At 41.3% G+C, this 20,017-nt stretch overlaps 1 protein-coding gene across 1 annotated transcript in view; it reads right to left on the bottom strand.

The window, feature by feature from the left end:
* gpm6bb (glycoprotein M6Bb) overlaps positions 1-8,806 on the bottom strand; it is a 34,098-nt gene extending 25,292 nt beyond the window's left edge. The window contains exon 1 of the mRNA XM_053439719.1: positions 8,662-8,806. Within this exon, the coding sequence (XP_053295694.1) occupies positions 8,662-8,665 (4 nt within the window). The 5' untranslated portion in view covers positions 8,666-8,806. The remainder of the gene's footprint in view (positions 1-8,661) is intronic.
* Positions 8,807-20,017: the final 11,211 nt, after the last annotated feature.

Genomic DNA, 20,017 nt, shown 5'->3' with positions numbered 1-20,017 from the left:
CCCCGCAGAGATGGTGTTTGTCCTCAGATACATCACAGAATCGGATTAGAAGTGGACTTAAGTGCCAGAAACCAATTACCAATAAGTACCAAGTACAGGACATAACAAGAGAAAGGTGGTAGCTATTCTCTCTAGTGGTTTGTACAGTATATGTTCCACCTCGGCTGACCTCTGCGAGAGTAGGTCAATCCATTATATTAATACTTTAAGCACTGGTAGGCGGCTCTCCAACAGCAGAGACTTTGCTGCCCTATTGTCCAACACACTGGACGCTGGAAAGCAACTGTGCAACGTATGTATAGCTCAATCTGAAGTTATGTAGTCTCCATATCAGTATCACTAACATGTACACTGTGACAAATGTATTCTTTGCACAATCCAACCCTGAAATTATGTGGAAATACATGAGGCATACTGCAAACACAAAGAGAACCCCTGCACCAATACAGATAACAGATGAGAGAACACTGTTTCTTAAAACTTTTGTTTGGTTTATAAATGCAACAGTTTCTCCTTTCACCTCCAACAATTCTGTTTAAATGTTCAGATCCCAAGCAAACTTTCTTGGCTGTAAATGAATAAATAAAACACTGTTTACTTTGTTCTTTTTTGAACATTTGCTCCTTGTAGTGGATAAAGAAGCAGGAGAATCACCTGCCCAGCAACAGCCAACCCAAGACAATCCACAAAAACTGCCATTGGGCGCTGTACACTTCACAAGGGGCATGAAACAACTTGGGAGAAACTGTATAAGACACTTTATGTGAAAGCTTTCACACACGGTCACACCTTCTCTCTCTACACACACACATGCAGGATCATGTGCTCATTTGCAGACAGCTTGCTCTGTTCATTCCAGATGCTCCACTGTGTCGCAACATCACTTGTATACTTCCAGCTGGGGCCACTCTATTGTTAGAGTATTGTTTTCCTCCTAAAGTGGAGGTCAAAAGCTAAGATGACTTAGGAGACCACTCGGTGGTGTAGCTGTATTTTGACTACTGCTCACTGGTCTGTGTGTGGTTACTGTGTCAAGGGTGTCAAGCTGTTTTTCAGGCCGAAACATCTGCGAGTTCCTCTCCACTGTAGCGGGAAAGTGACACAAAAACTGGGAAATGCTAAACGCGTCTCACATTGAAGAATGACTCAGAGGAGCGGGGTCAGGGGATTCCAAGTTAAATTTATAAAAATGTTTCTTCTTTTAGCAATTTAGTCAAATTTAAATCCATCTTATGAAACCTGCATGTAAGGCAAACAGCTTCCCCCCAAAACAGTCTCTCTCAGCTGTTACGTTTCCCGCAGCAGTCGCTTTAGAATAGCTCAGCTATTCTAAAGCTTTGCAGAAGTGCCTCTTCCTGCCCATCAAGCTCTTCTCTATAGGATAATACGCAGAGAACAGAAACTGTCATTTTTTTTCAGATACAGGAAAATGACTCATGTCTGGAGTGATAGAGACAGAAAGTGTGTCCAAGTTACCTCTTAACTTTGGTTTCACTGTGTCACATGCAGCACCACATCACAACAACATGAGTAAACAGGGAGTCATGTGCATTTGCCTCATCTTAGACAAAAGCAACACAAGAAGCAATGGGGACAAATCTGTTTTTGTGGCTTAGTATTTAAGCAAAAAAAAACAACTTAATATCTCATGTGTAATATAGGAGTAAAGAAAAAGTCAAGGGTAACATGGCTACTCATTGAAATTCCTGTTTAATACATCCCGAGCGTAGCATTTGGCTGCATCCAAATGCTCTCTGGCACGGCTCTTCATATGGTGAGCATTTCTCATTGGTCTGCTGGGGTACCCCAGATGCTTTTGTCTTACGGTTGTTTAGCAGCTGCGTAAAAGCGCAGAGGACAAAGACCTATCTGTGGAGGGTTGAATACGCTCAGCGGGCACTCGGCCAACAGCTCAATCCTACAGGCTCCCACAGTTGAAAAGCAGACTAAAGCATTCTGCTGTCGCTCCTCACTGATGATCTTGCGGGGAATTTAGCCGGAGACCCTATTGTTTCTTCTCATTTCACTTAACTACTTTCAGGACTGAAGTGCAGTCACGTTGATCTCCTACATATTAATCTATAAAGAAGTTGTTGAAACTTTAGATTAGTACTGGCACTTATGCACTTTCTACCCAAATGGGTAGAATGAACACATTGTGTTGAAATTGTCAATCATCTTATCTGGAAACACCTCTCACCCGTATCTCTGATCTGAGTGGAGAAAATTGTCAATGAAGCATCTGTGACAACTCCAGCAGGTTTCTGAAGGACCGTCTGGGACTTTTAAGGACACATTCACACCAAACTCAGACTGTTTGCTGTAGTCCAACCCAAAACAGCAGTAAAAAGTGCCTCGGACCACGGCCTGGACCAACGGACCACAATTTAGACAGACCAAAAGAGGTGGTCACAGTCTGAATCAAATTGAACCACAATTTGGATCATTTACACTTTTTTGGATAGCTCAACTGAAGTTGGTGATGCTGGTAGTAATACTTTAATGACATTACAGTGGATACTAAATCAACCAGTTTATTGATTTTCTCCATTCAAATCGAAAAAGACTAATATCCGTCATCTATAAACCAATCAATGCTAGTGTGCTTTGTTTGCAATGTAAAACCAAAACTTAGCAGATAAAATGTAACAAAGACACAAACCTTAGTTTTTCACTTTGAGATGTGAAAATGTCCAAAGTTTACTACTTCAAATTTATATTGTGAAAAATGGTGTAGAAGCCTTGATGGAGCTGAATGGGACAAGTGAGGAACATCCAACGTTTGGCAAACTGACCACAAGCATCTGAGACACTTGTGGATAAACCTAATATGTCCGAACATTCACTTTATGGACAAACGTAATGGAACACATCTCTTCACATCATCAAATTCAGGTGTTTCATTCAATCCCATTGCCCCTGGTTTGGATTAGGCCCCTTGGTTTCAGTGACGGGAATCTTAATGCCTTAGCTTATCAAGATATTTTGGACAATTCTATGCTTCTAACTTTGTGGGCACAGTTTGAGGAAGATTACCCCAGTGCACAAAGCAAGGTCCATAAAGGCATGTTTGGATGAGTTTGGTATTATAGAACTTGACTGGCCCGCCCGGAGCCCTGACCTAAACCCCATCAAACACCTTTGGGATGAACTAGAATTGGGATTTGGAGCCAGGCTTCTGGATGAATGGGCAGAAATTCCCACAGACAAACTTGCAGAAAGCCTTCCAAGAAGAGTGGAAGGTATTACAGCTGCCAAGAGGGGGACCAACTCCATATTAACGCCTATGGATTTAGAGTGGGATGTCATAAAAGCGTCTGTTGGGGCAATGTGTAGGTGTCCCAGTACCTTTGTCCATATAGTGTAGCTTACTTGACCTTAAGCAACGAATTGGACTTTGTTCAAATTCACAATTTTTAAATGTTGGTCATCAGCAAACATTTAGAGGTTCTTAAGGCTAAAGTGCTCAAAACCGACAAAATAATAATGTTTTTGTGAACAGCCACACTGGAAGGCGCGGTAAAAAGCCTGCAATTATAGAGAGTGGCAAGATGCAATAACTGGAATAAAAGCTCACAGCTTTCGACAGCATTTCCCCAAAGGCTTTGATAATGCTTTGCACTTATTTATGACAGAAGTAGTGGTGTGAACTGATGGATGAAAAAGAGAGAGAAAAGGACAAACCCTGTACACACACACACAACAAATCAATTGTTGTTTTAACTTCATAAACATACAAAAACTGCACACAACAGTTTTTGGAAAATGACGGTCGTGAGGCAAACAGCGTTCATGGTACAAATGTGCACTTGCATGTGTCTGAGTGGCCACCACGTCATCTTATTGAATGATGTCACAGTGCAGACAACACTTGAACCAGGTTCAACCTTTTCACGAACCGACCCTGCAGGGACCGAGTCTGTCTAAACATGGTCGTACCGTGCAACTTCTGAAACTGGCTTCAGTGTTTAATACTCGTTGTCAGCTCATGGCTCTAACGCTCTGCCTCACATTGTGTGTCCATCATAGGGAGGAGTCATTAGCTGGCATAGGCTTCTCTGCCAAGGGCGTCACTTCATGTTGGCAAGAGAAAAATAGGTCGTTCTGGGAACAACGTTATTGACCATTTAGTCAATGTCCCCATCATGTGGTATGGAGAGAGTGACTCAAAGCACAGACACTATGATGGTTTAATACTCATCCTATCCTCTCCTTTTTTCATCACCCAACTGATCGAGGCAGACGGACACTAATCATGTGTTGAGCTTTCTACTTGTTACAAATGGCTTTCTGTTTTCACTGTCGCCAAGGACTGGCTCATGGGGAAAAACAATATTATAAAGAGTACAATCCAGACCTGCCCTGTATCAAAGTGCCCTGAACTGACTTTTGTTTGAATTGTGGATACATAAATACAATACACTTAACGCGACAGTTTCTTTGGTGCCGTAGTAAATGCGGTCAGTGCTGCAGTGGGCCTGAAAGCCTGTTGAATGAGTGAGTGAATGTTCATCGGCTGCCGGGGCTGATCCCATTATTTTACCACAGGCCTTCTGGAACAGTCATCTGACTGTGAACAACACACTGATACAGATCGCTGTTCCTCTACGAACATGCACAGATGCCAACATATTGTATAACTGAAGAGAAAATTCCAATCAGGCCTTATTATGCATTTATTTGGCAGTTTAACCTTGGTAAATCGTGGGCGTTTTTTTTCCTGAAGCCATGCAGATAAGATAAAGGACAGATTGTATCTCTGGCATATTTCATATAACCCCAGGGTTCAGCTGCCTTTGCATGTCTCAGAAGCTGTGGTCTTTTGCATTTAGTGAGTATTTTCAGATATTTAAATTCTGTCCGGTTTCTGCCATAGAGCAGGGGGACTGTGACATCTCCCTAAGAAGGGGGAACTTGCACGCACATACACATTCACACACAAACACACACACACATCCACTTTCATCCCTTCTGTTCAGCTGTGAAAAGGCTTTTAGTAAAAGTGATGACCAAGGCACATGCTTGAACAAGCATCCACTCTCAAGAACTTCTATTTCAGATTATTTCATGTCACAATACTCAATGGCGCTCTTTGTCGGAGGAGGAGTTATTAAGCTCAACAATTATAGATGACTATTCTGGCAGACCTGCAGTGCTGAAGGGGAACAAAAACATATATAGATAAAGGCAGAGGAAAAGCAGAGCACCGACGATGAGAGAGAAATGCAGAACCGGAGAGAGAAGAGGGGAAGTTCAGAGGAGTGGAGCAGGAAGGGAAGCAGGAGAGGAATGAAATCTTGACTGAGCTGAAGTAGCCTCTTTTCGAGAACTGCACTGTAAGAGCCTCGTCTATTGTATGATTACCAAATCTTATGCCAGATGGAGAAAAGCCCAGAAATCATGTAACTGTGACAGCAACTTTCCCATTATGGTGAATATTTACTGTAATTATTTGCAAAGCACAGACAAAACGCAATCAAGGGGTTACTGATGGTGACAGGGAAACGTGGGGTAAGTTGTAGAAAAAGCTCCAACACAAACTCCATTAGGATTGGTTCACATTCTCGACTCCGCAAATTCAAGGAAAGCATGTTTTTGGAGTTAAGGAGAAATTCCTTTGATTCAAGGCAAAACAGCCAAGTTCAATTTTTTTGTTCCAGACACCTCTGCAGTGACTCAGTCTCACAGTCCTGTGCTCTTCTCTGCATCTCTTGGCAAAACAAGCACGAGCATGTGACCGACAGATTAAAAAAAAACAGCCGACCCCCTGTTATTGCTCATTAGTTTGACATGATGTTGATAGCAAACACCTCCGCTGGCTCAGCGCTAGTGGCCGTAGCTCTTTCCTCCCCCTCACACTCCAGGATGAGGGGTCACGCCGCATGCTGTCCACCGCCATGTGTCGGTGACAGTAATCGCTGGCGATGCATGAGCTGCATAATCAAGAAACTTCACAGACATCCTTATATCCTCAAAAAGTAGAAGGAACGCTACTACATTAAAGACAAGCGGACACCTCGTAGACACGTCGCAGACACACATGCAAGAATCATTAGGACGGACACTGTCCAGATCGTCTCTCTGGTGTGTGTGTGTGTGTGTGTGGGAGACTGACGGACCAAACTGTTAACACTTGACACCATTGTATGTACGCGAGCAGACGATGAGTCAGTAACAGCTGAGCCGTAGCACTAAGGAGAGATGTTTAATTAAAGACACATTCAAAAGTGTCAGCTGTGATTAACCCTCCTGTACTTGAATATACTCAAGAACAATGAGGTCACCTTTGGATCTGGTTCGCATACAGCCTTCGAGGACCTTTTTCCACAAGGCCGCCACTAAGAATGCAAAACACCCGGAGCCGAAGGCGACGAGTTTCCATAAGGAAAAACAATCTTTCCTTCTTTCTTTTTCTCCTGTTTTACTATCAGGATCTGGCTCCGGGAAATGGAGATAGTGTCCGTAATTTGCTGAATTTGGTTAGTTGAATCTCCTGTCATAGGGTAGCCTCAGATTTCAAACACATAATTAAATTGTCTCTATATTATAAGATCGAAGAGATAGTTCATTTAGTTAAGACTTAGAGAGCTTGTAAACTGTTTTTTCAAATTTAGTCTGAAACGCTGCCAGGGACTTTAGTGGAAAAGAACTCTGCTTGTTTTGGACATGTTTGTTCTCTGTAGTTAAGAGGTCTCAGTTTGCTGCGAGGGGGAATTATTACACTTTTTTTCTGCAGAAATACGTCAGACTTTTTCTTGATAAAAGAAAGAACATGTTTATCTTCGGGCCAAAGATAAAATATCCAAGTTGAACTGAAGCCACTTTTTTTTTTTCCTCTGTGTTTAGTCAACAGGGAGACTCATTGCATTGAATGCTGGTAATTGTCACAGGAAAGAAGCAAACAAGATATTTGTAGAAAATGACTGCTTGTGAAGTGAGCTCATGTGGACGGAGGCCAGGTCATCCTCCCACATCCCTAACTCGGGCCTGTCTGCTGTTAAATCGCTCACGGCCAGGACAGAGGAGAGTGTCATCACCGGACCGAGGGTCCTCCGCAAAAATCAAATCAGACATCATTTACATAACCTCTGAATGACATCTTCACTCCACAGCTCCACACACACACACAATCACTCTCCACACATCCTGTTTACATTGGGCTGAAGGGTTCCGTGCACACACATGATCCTGTCCTCGGTTTTCAAAGCTATTTCTCATGAAACAGAGAATCCCAGCACAGCAGTGCCACATCTGTTTCTCTTGACACAACAAAAGCAAGTGTCCAAATCAATCTCCTGGTGCACGCAACAACGGAACCAATGACATGCCTTCACTGGAAAGGGCCATAAAGAATCTTTGAATATAAAATGGGAGCTTTTTGCAAGTTGACAATGCACAGAGGTCATTTGCCATGCAGAGCAATATCTTCTGTGAGAAAGTCTCTGTGTGGGGGGGGGGGGGTCTAGTTCACAAGGCGTCCACTCTGAAGCTTCGCTGAGCTTCTCTCTCTCTTTCTACATTAAGAGCCGCTGAAGTCGCACAAAGGAGCAGCTCCAAATTAGGAGCACAAAGACGCCTCTGTGAGAACTTCAGAGCGAATTAATGAGCACTGATACACATTCTCACACTACAGTGTTCTTCCCCGGGCCTCAGCTGCAGCGCCGCAAACAACGCAAGCCCCTGAATGCAGCACAGAGCCAACGCAGAGGGTTTATAACCGACCTTCTCTGTCTCTTTACTGGTAAAAATCTAAGTCAAGTGAAGGGTGAGGACATGCTGGGAGTGAAAGTGTTCTTCCTGTGTGCTGTCCCATCTGGTTCACAGCTCATCTGAGATTGTGTTATTTTAAAAGTCCTAAGGTCAGCGAGAAGTTATAGTAAACATACGTGCATGCACTGAACGCCTCATTCCTGCAGAGCATCCCAGCCTCCAGGTCGGAGGGAGCACACATGGCCAACACTTTGGACTGATTTAAAGATGGGAATGTGTCAGCTCAGCCCCTCAGATAGTAATTACCAACTGTGGCATAACACATACACACCCACACAAACACACAAACACACACACACACACACACACACACACACACACACACACACACACAATTTGACTAATGCAATATGTTGCCTCTTAGTGTTTTTCCCCCAGTTATTCTTAAGTTAAGCAGCAAATCATTGAGTGCAGTCTGGTCAGGACATACCACAAAAACAACCTTTCACCTTTAAGACACTGATTAGAAATCCCTCACGGCGGATCAATAATGATCAGTAACGATCACAGTGAAAGGTGCGGCCATGTGGGCACCACAGGACAGTAGTGAGGGACAGTGGCGGCGCCCAGCTGATCTGGACTTTTAAACACACAGACCCGAGCAGAGTTGACCGCGGGGATCCTGTCAGACTTAATCTCTCTAATCGCTTTCCTCAGGTCCTTCAGCAGACGGCTCTAATGCCGTTTCTCCACAAACCGGGTCAGATGAACTGGTTTGAAATCAGTTCAGTTTTACGCAGCAGGTCGGCGCGCCTCGAGAGTTTGGAGCCACAATAACAACAAAAAATTGTGTGAGGCACGCTGTCCCCGCCACGCAAAGAGCGACCCTCGTCTTTAAAGCAGCGCACACACTCACACATACACACCCCGGGACATTTGTTAGCAACTCACCCATGACTTCTGTTGTTGTAAGTTTCCCCCACAAAGTTCCCGATCGGCTGAAAGTTGGAGCTCCTGCAGCAGCTACACTGGTGATGCGTCCTGGGATGCGCACTGGCCGCCTGGCTGCTCCAACACCCGACGCTGCGTCCCCTTGGAGAGGCAGCCTTTAGTGACGTCACCACGGAGGAGGAGGGGGGTGGGGGGTTTACTGATGGAAGGAGGGAGCCTTCCTCAGGAAGTTTTCAGGGGTCCACTCAAGGCATCACGGTGCCCTATGAGCATGAGCTTTTGAAACCTAAATTCATTCGGAGCCAATTAGATTCAAGCATTGTCTTAATCATTATAATGAAAGGTTCAGTGTGTAAGATTTAGATAAAAGGAATCTATTGGCGGAAATCATAAATACAAATATAAACACTGTTCTATTAATTGATGGTAATGAGAAAAGATGGGGGCTGAGACAACTGCCCTGGGGTACTCCTGTGCAGTAACTCAAAATGCAGCCTGTTGCATGAACTGTTCAGATTTCCTGTGTGTCCTCTTCCTGAGTAAAGATGGCATCTCTATGTTTGGGTCCAGGTATTTGTTACCACTTGAGCTAATGAGCTGTTGCATTGTATAAAAACAGGTTTACTAATCCATCTCACTGCTCCCATGTTTCCTTTTGTCTACTCCCGCATGTTTACAGAAATCTTGAAATTGTATTGTTATATCATATGATTACATATTTTGTGGGCAAAGAGAACAAATTGTAAAAAGGTGGGTGCGCAGTCCTCTTCTGCGCAGGAGGTGCGAATTTGAGCATGTTAAAGCTCTAAAAAAGCAATTCATTTGCCTGAAAAAAAAAAGAAGAATAACCAGGATTGCTCAACCCTTGAAAGTACCATCTATAAAATACAATTTCTAACAGTTCTAGGACTGCAAAGCAGCACTGAGCGGCCCGAGCACATGCATTTTGAAGCGTTGTATGCGTTTTGTCTTTTTGGTAAGAATTTGAGCATGTTAAAGCCCTCAAAAAGCCAATTAATTTGCCTGAATAATAATAATAATAATCCTTAAAATTTCAATAGGGCCTTGCTGTCTATCAGTGCCTGTCATTGCTCGGGCCCTAATAAAGGAGGTTTTTGGTATATTGTGTAATCGTCTAAATTGTACAAGTTGTTACTTTCTTTAACCTAGAATGAGTCCTTTATATTTAAATACTTAAATACTAACAGGACCCCAGACTGGACAAACTAAACCCTATTTGAGTTTTTATAACAAGACTACTACAGGTTCTCTTTCAAGTTTGGAAGGGGAGGGTGAAGTGAGGGGTATTCAGCTGCAATATGCAACCTCACCACTATATGTCACTAAACTCTACATACTGAACCTGTAAAACATGCATAAGGAAAACTTATTTTAAACCGTGTATTTTCTTTTGTTGTTGTCGTTGTACACATGTGCTGTGCATATTATGTAATGTCACTGTGAATGGTCTTAGTGGCATACCCACACCTGTTAACCACCATTTATATACTGCCATCCCCACAGAGGAGGAGCCCTCATCTGGAGGTTTTCACTGGTTCACTCAAAAGGTGTTCGGGCAATCCCGAGTTTAAAGTCCTCCAGTAAACAAAGGAGATATATGTCTGGATTCTTTTAAACATCATCATCACATAATCTGACTTCAATCAAGATTATTCCATGCAACTCGAGACATAGATTTCTGTGAGCGACTGTGTTGTCCACAACAAACAGCAGAGAGAGAGACAGTGATGAAGATAACGTTGTTGCTATCAGGTCAGCTGAGGTATTTTCACAGGACAGAGACCACGAACATCCAAGTCGCAGAACATAGTATTAGTTGTAAGGAATTTTGACGATGATAGAAGCTTATTGACAACACTTTACAGAGGCTGTTCTGATTAACAGTTTGTTCTCAGTTTAATCCTGTGGTTTGAATGAAATGTGAGATTATGATAACTCTGCTGTCCTGTACTTGTACTTAATGTACATAAACCTTTTTGAAAAACTGTATTACATAATGAAAATACAAATGCAGGTTACTTCTTCACACCCAGTTAAGTATAAAAACTAAAATCTTTACAGCCACCTGCATGAATCAGGACATACATTGTAATCTATGCACATGAAAACTATAAGCCCATTGTCCGAGGAAGCCTTTATTTGTGCCCACATACACATCATGGGTGTCTGATCTTACAGACGTCTCTCATGTTTGACTTTACCTCTGTGATAAATGACAGCCTTTCACAAAGATGAAGCCTTCACAGAAACAATGCCAGTCATCATCAGTCCAGTGTGCTGGTATCCGGTATCCAAGGAGGTCCGAGAGCTCCCCCTCCCCCTAATCCAGTCGAGTCTTTTCACTGTTGGCCAAGTGGGCATTTCTCAATGGGTTGTTTCATGGTCAAACAGGGCAACTGCCCAACATGGCAGAAACACAACAGCCTCCGAAAGACAAATATTTGACTGGACAACTTCAGAGTTTCAAAGACACCATAGTTTCTCAAACGTACATATTTATTTTAAATCTAAATCCACAGTTTCTGTGTCACTTTCAGGCTGCAATTGTTTAAGTTTTTAGGTTTTCTATTGGGAATATCTTTACACGTTTTAATTTTCACAAAAACAATCTGTGTTCTACAAATATTTGACTGGAAATCTCTAGTTTTTGGTCGCTCATCATTCAGCATCAGTGTGCTTCAGTTTATAGATGATTTCCTTATGTGTGATTTATCACATACAGCAGAGGTGCAGTGCACAAAATGTTCTGCTGAGGCATCTTCAGTTTGTTGTCAGGAACAGCGTGGACAGGTCACCATGTGGACAGGTCACCGTGTGTGTGTGTGTGTGTGTGTGTTTTTGTGTGTGTGTTTGTGTGTGTGTGTGTGTGTGTGTGTGTGTGAATAGAGGATCTGCATGGGAACATTCCAGTGCTGTGCTGCCTGTTACACACAGCTGGCAGACAGCAGGCATGCAACTGTTATTGGGGCGGACCGTGGCAAAACAAAACACATCAGACAAAGCCCTGTCTCATCTGATGTTTTACTGTACATGTGGACAAGTCACTTACAAAGAAATACATAGAGGACAAAACAAGATCATCTGGAGAACGTTTTGTTGGAAATGTTCTACAGATGATCACAGGTGAAATACAGACGTTTAAAACACATTTTGGAAATATTTTGCAGATTAAGCTTCTGGACAAAGCAGTTAAAGCTGTCAAATTATTTATTGCGTGTTTGACTGGCTTAAAATGTAATTTCATTATAATCTCATACATACAAATTTGTACAACTGTTTCTATGTCCATTGCCTTCATGTCATTAATTCATTGTTGTAAAGTACTTTGAGCTGCTTTCCATGTTTAAAAGTACTAAATATAAATAGTTTATTATTATGATTGTTTTTCTTATTATTATCAGCAATATAAAGTGAATTGATTATAAAGTAATATCGATATTGACTATTCGTCTCCTAAGCTTTTATTGAAATGTGTCATAGTGGGTTTTTTTGTGTAACTTTATTTACATTTATTCAACTTTATCTTGTTCTCCTCTTGCTTTAATAGCGACTTGTTAGATTTCCATTTATGTTCTCTCTGTTAAGCGCTCTGTAACTTAACTAAGAAAATAGATCTATAAATAAACTTTATTATCAATATCATATTTCTGTCTGACAGTGTTTTCTTATAAAAGAGGGAAGCAGTTACAGCTGCAGACTGAAAGTTTCAATTTTAACAGTTTTAATTGGTGTGATGTTTCTAATAAATAAATACGGTGAAGCAGGGCTGATGTCAGTAGGCGGTGGAGGCACATTCAGGTTATCCTACAGCGTCTAGTAATGAATAAAGAAGACCTGCTGAACAGCCTCCATGTTTCAGACCAGTGAGAAAATGGCAGACACTGGGAATGGAGTCAAATTGAGAGGCAGCTTATAGGATACACAGAGAGAAGTTGGCATCACTTTGAATGCTGAACGACTTGATTGGAAAGTACTGGCCCAAGAGGAGTTCCTCGACGGGTCAGCTCATAACACTGCACAGCAGAACTTGTGTAACAAATCTTATTCCCACAAAGGATTTGTTTCCCCTGAGATACTGAGGTCTAGTATTGATTGCATTGTCAAGATAATTTGATTGATCACTTCAGTTTTTCCGAATTCCTTTCTTGAGGTAACGGGTAACGTTTAAGTCTGAAGTTTATCTCAAGGATAAGCTGCTAAAATAAGTTGTTAAATAATATTATCAACTCTTAAAAATGTCTCAAAACTCAGGGACTAATGTCAAAGATGTGTCTAAATGCTCTCTTCATTCAAACATAGCAAGCAAGTCCATGGAAAAAGATAATCAACGATCACAACACAATGTGGTTCTATGTAAAAACCAGATCCTGTTTGAGTTCAGGGAAAACTTCCTGATACTTTGACCTCGTAGTGAAGTGATCAACATGTGAGGTTTGAGTGTGGAATCAACATCTGGTTTAGTATTTGAGAAGAATTGGAAAATGATGTTCCGTTGCCATCTCAAGGAAAATACAGAGGGAACATATTGTTTACCACGAGCCACAAGTTGAAAGCATATGCCACCCAGGGACAGAGTATGTTTGCGCTTGAAGCTCTCATCCAATTTTTTTTACAAACACATCCTCAACTTTTCAGGACGTCTGATCATGTCAACCCTGAGAGACTCACAAATGGCCTCTAATTTAGAATCTAACAAAATAAAGGTCACATCTTTGAGGAGTTGTATCTTTTGTCAATCTGCGGGAGGTTCTGCAAACACAAAGCGTCAACAGTGCTTGCGGTGACCGGCTACAGCGGGTCAAGGGGAGTGATGAACATGTAAGCAGCACTGAGCTCGTGTAATTTATCGCTCCCTCCGAGGCCCCTGGCAGAAGGCGGTCAAACTAAAAAACAGCTTCACACACAACTGGGGGCTGAACAGGAAGTTGCATCCAGGCTAGTTATCTTCTCAAGCTTATATGTGCAAAAAGAGAGGATGTAAAAAGAGAACTGAAATCAAGAGTGGCTCAAAACACAACTCAGCTTCGGCGGAACATCACTGTAAACTGTGTGTCTCATTTCTGGTGGTGCTCAAGAACGAAAGGAGTTGGGAGGGGCCAAATTCAGACTCAACTTAACTTTGGGGAACGGAAAAACAAAGAGCAACTGTGCACACCCTCGTGACTCAGCCTGCAGAGATAATTGGGTCATTGCAGCTCTTTCGGGATGCATCATTCAATCCAGCATTGATTGTGTGATGAAGATAATTATATTGATTCCATCAGTTTTTCCAAATACCTTTCTAGGGGTAGACCAGATGTCAAGAAACAAGGGAAGCAAAGTTCTTGCACACACTCACGGATAAAGTCTCAGTGAGGTTGGTGCACACACACGACACGGGTTCCAGCTCACATGTTTGTATGATGCATCATGAAGTGTCAGCTGTGATTAGAATGTTCTTTGAACCGCCTGCAGAAACTAGACAGGAAGGAAGTTGAAACAGACGTGGATCAGATTTACACTCTGACCTAAACTCCTGCTGGTCTCCTCCACCAATCCCATCACTTGTTGGCTGGCAGCTACTATAAATTAAAGTTGGTAGTAAGTCAACATTTTATTTTTTAAGTTGTTTCACTGACAACATGTTTTGTGTCTGTGAGTCACAAAATGAATGAGTGACAAGATGAGTCTGTTTTTCATTGGTTAAGATCCTTTACATTGATTCTGGTTACTGAACTGATGACAGTTTCCAGGTTAGTCTATACTGTGCTGCCACCTAGTGGGTCATTTTATGTTGGCCTCAAGGTGTCAGATGTAAAAAAATTCAATATACAGCATTTTCAGAAAAGTTTGAGTTGTCCTTTTGCCTGGAACATTCAAAATGTTTACTGAACGTTTCATGATTTGGATTTTAATGATGTTTTCAAGTTCAGGAATATATCAAAAGTCCTTTTTTGTTGTCAAATGAAGGTGATGTATTCAACCTGTTTTTGCTGCTTCCTGGAAATAGAAAATAGTTTGTTTCATCTGTTATAAAAACGGAGTCCTCTGTTATATTCATAGTCTCACTCATTATTTGATTTGAACCGATAGAAGTGAAGACACCCACACGTGAAGAACGCAGCCTTTGTTGTCCTTTTGTCAACAGATTACGTTGCATTTTCAATTAATAAATGGCATAAATGTGATTTTTTTTCTTCCCATCACAAATGTTGAAAGTCACCTTTCTCCCGAGGATGCCTGTTATGTTACTTGAGAGATTAAGAAAGCGGCGAGCTTGACTTTACCTGAGGGAAATTATCAGCTCCTTGGATGACAGGAGACTTATGTCATTTGAATGGTATCGCCTCCGAGCAGCTGCTCTCCTGTTGACTCTCCTGAGTCCTGGATAAAAGCATGTAGTCGTGTGTGTGTGTGTGTGTGTGTGTGTGTGTGTGTGTGTGTGTGTGTGTGTGTGTGTGTGTGTGTGTGTGTGTGTGTGTGTCTGTGTGTGCTTTACATCTCTGTCCCGTTTCAGCTCTTAAGATTTACATTTATGAAAAGGTAATAGAGATCCACTGTACAAGGAGCTGATTGCTGGATTATGAAAAGCTCGCTAACATTTATTTCACATTTATTTTGGGGGAAATTTGACTGATATTAGCGGAGGATATTGTGCTGATATTTGTTCGATGATTCACAAATACTTTTTCCTGGTATACACAAAATATTTGTGAGTCATTTAAGTGATATTTTTGGAGATTTTGCAGATTTATTTTTGGAGACTATTTTTTTGTAGGACATCTTGTTAACATTTTTCAGACATTTTGTTATATTTATTTTTATGAGGTTATTGTTGAATAATAAAATCACACTTTTAGTCACCAAATCAATATATTGAATAGAGTGTGGATGGACAACCTTCAAAACCTCATCTGTTAACTCTTTGAAACGACCGTTCCCAAAGCAATTGTGTCATATCAAAGAGCAGCATCATTCAAGCTTTGTATTGACCTAATGCACCATAGTGTCAATTTGCTGACTGACTCTCCACCGGCCTTTATCATAATGTCCCTGCCGCGTCTTTCACAAACTCAATGTCAATATCAATCAGACATAAAAGCATCCTTTCATGTTTTAGTCACTTGCATACATTTGGTGACCTTTAAACGGAAACACTTCAGTGTGGTTTTGTACTCACGTCAACAAAGAGGACTCTCAGTGAAGCCATTAGCCGTTAGCAATCGAATACGTCATTCACACCCTGCAGAGTATGCGCTCCCTGCTCTGTTGTTCACTTATTTGCCAAATGGATTTTATCCACATGCTCAGTCCGTGCATGAAGTGTAATCCATCTTCAGCTGTTCACGTTGCATATTTACAGCAAAGTTTCCTAACGCCATTGTCTTTCGTGTACATATGCAAATTATGTTGATGGTTGTGATCTTAATGTTGAGTGGCTGAGATCATGACACTTTTCCTGGTGCTGTCACATGATAAGATAAGATAAGATAAGATGAGATAAGGTAAGATAAGTTAAGATAAGATAAGATAAGATACCATCACATATGATACGATACGATACGATAAGATGAGATAAGGTATAAGTTAAGATAAGGTAAGGTAAGATGAGATAAGATAAGATAGGATAGGATAGGATAGGATACAATAGGATACGATACGATACGATAAGATGAGATAAGGTATAAGATAAGATAAGGTAAGGTAAGATAAGATAAGATAAGATAGGATACTATACGATACGATACGATACGATACGATACAATACAATACAATACGATGTGATACGATACGATAAGATAAGATGTACCTTTACTGATCCTCCGTAGAGGATAACAGTAACAATATCAATATATATTCAAGTCTGTTTCCTGTATGTGCAATATAAAAGAGGGAATAAAGTTAGGGTAATTGTGCAATCTGTACAGTTCTTTGTAGTATAAAATACACAATGTGTGCGGCAGTCTCTGCTCAGCACATCTTACAAAATGAGGTGACTGAGAAGTGGCAGCTCTCGCCACATTAATGTCAGTGTGACGCAGACGAACCTATTACATTAGGAAGCACTTTGTTTTCCTTATGATCACATTAGATCGTGCACCTCAACATGATCTATATGCTCTGCTCTCACTCTGCTGTGATGTTTATGTTGATATGTTAGTGTGAACTCATTCTTGCCTGCAGCTCCTCTGTATCATGGGAGATTGAGTTTTGATGGAGAGCATAATGTTAGACTGTCTCTTGCTGACCGGGTGATAGCAGGGTTGCATTACCATTTTCAATTATTTGACTGAAACTGACTTTAGCGTCTGGCAGACCGGACCAATTTGATCCAAATTTACTTAAGATGTAGCAGTTTAATGCAGGGACTATTCAAAAGAGTGAAACCTCTCCTTTCACTTCACACATTTAATTTCCTTTGGAACATAAAATAGCATTTTCGGGATGTTTGAACTTGTGTGTTATTAAGTATCTGGGTTATTAAACACTCTCTGCTCTGCCACAGAGGCCAGTGTCATGATTATCTCTGGGGGATCATCATTAGAAAACAGACCCTTCAGAATTCCAGTGAAAAAAGGACGTCATCACTGAGCCTCATTCACATTGATCCTTACTCAGTGCAGCAACAGAATGAGAAATGTACACTTCTGAGGTATATGTAAGTATGTGTGTGTGTGTGTATGTGTTCCAGTTGTTGTTCAGTCTTTAGGACCTTTTGCAATACAAACACTGACCTTGTCAGGACCAGCAGACCTCATGGGGACCAAGTCCGGTCATGAGGCTAATCTTAATTTCTGAGTTCCTGGTTGAGGTTACAGGTAAGATGTGAATCATGGGTAGGTTAAGGTAAGAGTTATGCATACATTTGTCATGGTATATAAACTTAGGGATAAGATAAGAAGAAAAGCTGCACATTACTGTGAGTGTTTGAGTGTGTGTGTGTGTGTGTGTGTGTGTGTGTGTGTGTGTGTAACGTCCAGGTATTACTGATGTTGTGGGGACCTGTTCTCAATGTCACATTGTGGGGACATAAGCAAGCAAGTCCCCATAAGGTTAATCATTAAATGTTAAGGTGAGGCAATGTTTTAAGGTTAGGTTTAGGTTAAGGTTATGGTAAGAATCAGGTTTAGGCAAACTAAATATAGTTAGATAGATGGTTAAAGCCACATCTATACGTGTGTGTGTCCGTGTGTGTTTGTGTGTGTCCTATATATATACAGAACAGTTTTCTTTCATCGCCCAATTTTTTACTGCTTCACTTTTCATCATGCTGTGGATGAAGCTGCACGTTCTCAGACCTTTTCAGGATCCACGAGAGTCACACAGGGGAGACGTGCTTCTGTGATGCAAAGCATCTCTCACGACAGCATCAGTTGCTCTCTGATCAAGTTGTTCTCTCTCTTCTCTGTGTGTGTCCGCACAACAGCTGAGTCTCATTCTATAACCCTGGGAGCCATGGGACACAGTGTAAATATAGTCTCCTGGTGTAACGTTTTCTCAGATCCACTCCGGATATGCGATATAATATGTTAGTCAAATCTAGGGGGTTTTTGAGAGAAGAAAAATAGTTAAATTACTTTGTTAAGAAAAAATATTGAACAACTAATCCTTCGCCCAAATCCTAAAATCTAGAAACAGTATAGAAGCTAAACCTAACCCTAACCCCAAATCCAATAGTATGCACTAAAAACATACACATGTATAGATTATACACCTACAAACATTGTTTATTTAGGCTAAAATATTTCCTAACCGTGATTTTGTTGTTTGCATTATTAGCTCTAACACACCTAGACCTTTCTGTGTCTCCTTCTTCAACTGCTTGAGGATATTGACCGACGCCAACTTAAACGTTGCCTGATTGTTTCTCTGCAGCCTGATGAGAACAGCTGCACCGGATCAATATATCCATTTGTAAAGTAAAATCAAATTGAAAATGTTGCCCATTTGCAACTGCTCTCAGACGCGCAGGCAGAGGCGCTGGCAGGCAGGCGGGGAGGCAGAGCCAGAGGATGCTTTTGGCCCAACCAGATAAGAGTCGTTTGTTATCTGCCTCATGATGCGAAATCAAACAGATTCCTCCGCTTATGTGGATCCCTCTTCTCGAATATATATTGGCTGCATTTAATTGTTTTCGAAAGCCGAAGCCCCCCCCCCCCCCCCCCCCCCATCAGTTTTTGAGGTTCCATTCGTCATCAGAAAAATACAGCTGCTCCAATCCGCTTATCAATGTGTGTCTATGTGATGTTTCCATGGAAACTGTGTTTACTGCCCCACAGTGTTCTAAAAATGGTTCCAAACTATAGTGAGAGCAAGAGGCACAGACGCGAGGGACAATGACAGTGACTGACACTGTAAAAACTGAAATTTAAATGTAAAATTTAAACATATTCAGGGTCTATAAATGTCATACCTGACACTGTAACGTGTCAAATTATTTGGCTTTATCCCTTTTCGTCTCAAATGGTAAATTAAAATATCTCTCCCTTCTTCTCCTTCATTAATTTTGCTGGCTTCTCTGGAGAAGTACACAAGTTAGATGTACAAGCAAATTATAAATTGAGTTTGACCTTCATCCAGACAGTCTGTGTGCTGTTACATAGTGGAATTAAAAGCCCTAATAATGTTGATATTTCTTTTTACTGGCACAAACTTGGACACTTAGGCATATTTTGTTTTTATGCCAGGAGAAGATATTTTCTGAGTGTGACAGCGTCCTCCTCGTCTCCACATGCTGATTATTCCCCCTTCAAAGCTTTCACCTGAAGGTGGAGGACATGATTGAAATTTTCAGCCAATTTTCTTTTTCAAAGACGTGAAGAAAGCACACGTAAACAAACAACTTATATCCACAGTCATCTGGTAATTATCTATCGGATTGTGTCTGATTCTCTGCACTTTTATATTTTGAATATAACGCGAACGCTCTGAGACATCTTCAGGAGAAGACAATTATCAGCTGTCTCACATGGAGGAGACAGTTACAGCCCCGTTCCCATGGCAATCAGCTCGGAGGAAATAACTTTGCATTCATCAAGTTCAGAGTTGGATTAAAGTAGCAGAAAACTGGGATTCAGCAAAACTCTGGTATCTGGTTTAACCATTTCAGTGGGATTGGTGTAATGAACTTTTAATTTCAAATAAATTGATCTTAATTGCAGGGATTTCTTTCATAAACATGTTTTAATGCAATACAATTCCTTTTTTTCCTCAGTAGCTGTTCAACATGAAGTTAAATGCACTTTGCAGCAGCACTGCGAGTAGATGAGAGAATTTAGTATCTGTCCCTGTATGAAGCCTCTCGGAGTAAGCGTGATGCACGACTGTGAATAAATGAAAGAAAAGGCTGTGATGG

Source organism: Pleuronectes platessa, chromosome 14 (assembly GCF_947347685.1).
Source record: "Pleuronectes platessa chromosome 14, fPlePla1.1, whole genome shotgun sequence".
Taxonomy (NCBI): domain Eukaryota; kingdom Metazoa; phylum Chordata; class Actinopteri; order Pleuronectiformes; family Pleuronectidae; genus Pleuronectes; species Pleuronectes platessa.
This window is presented reverse-complemented; position numbering and strand designations above follow the sequence as displayed.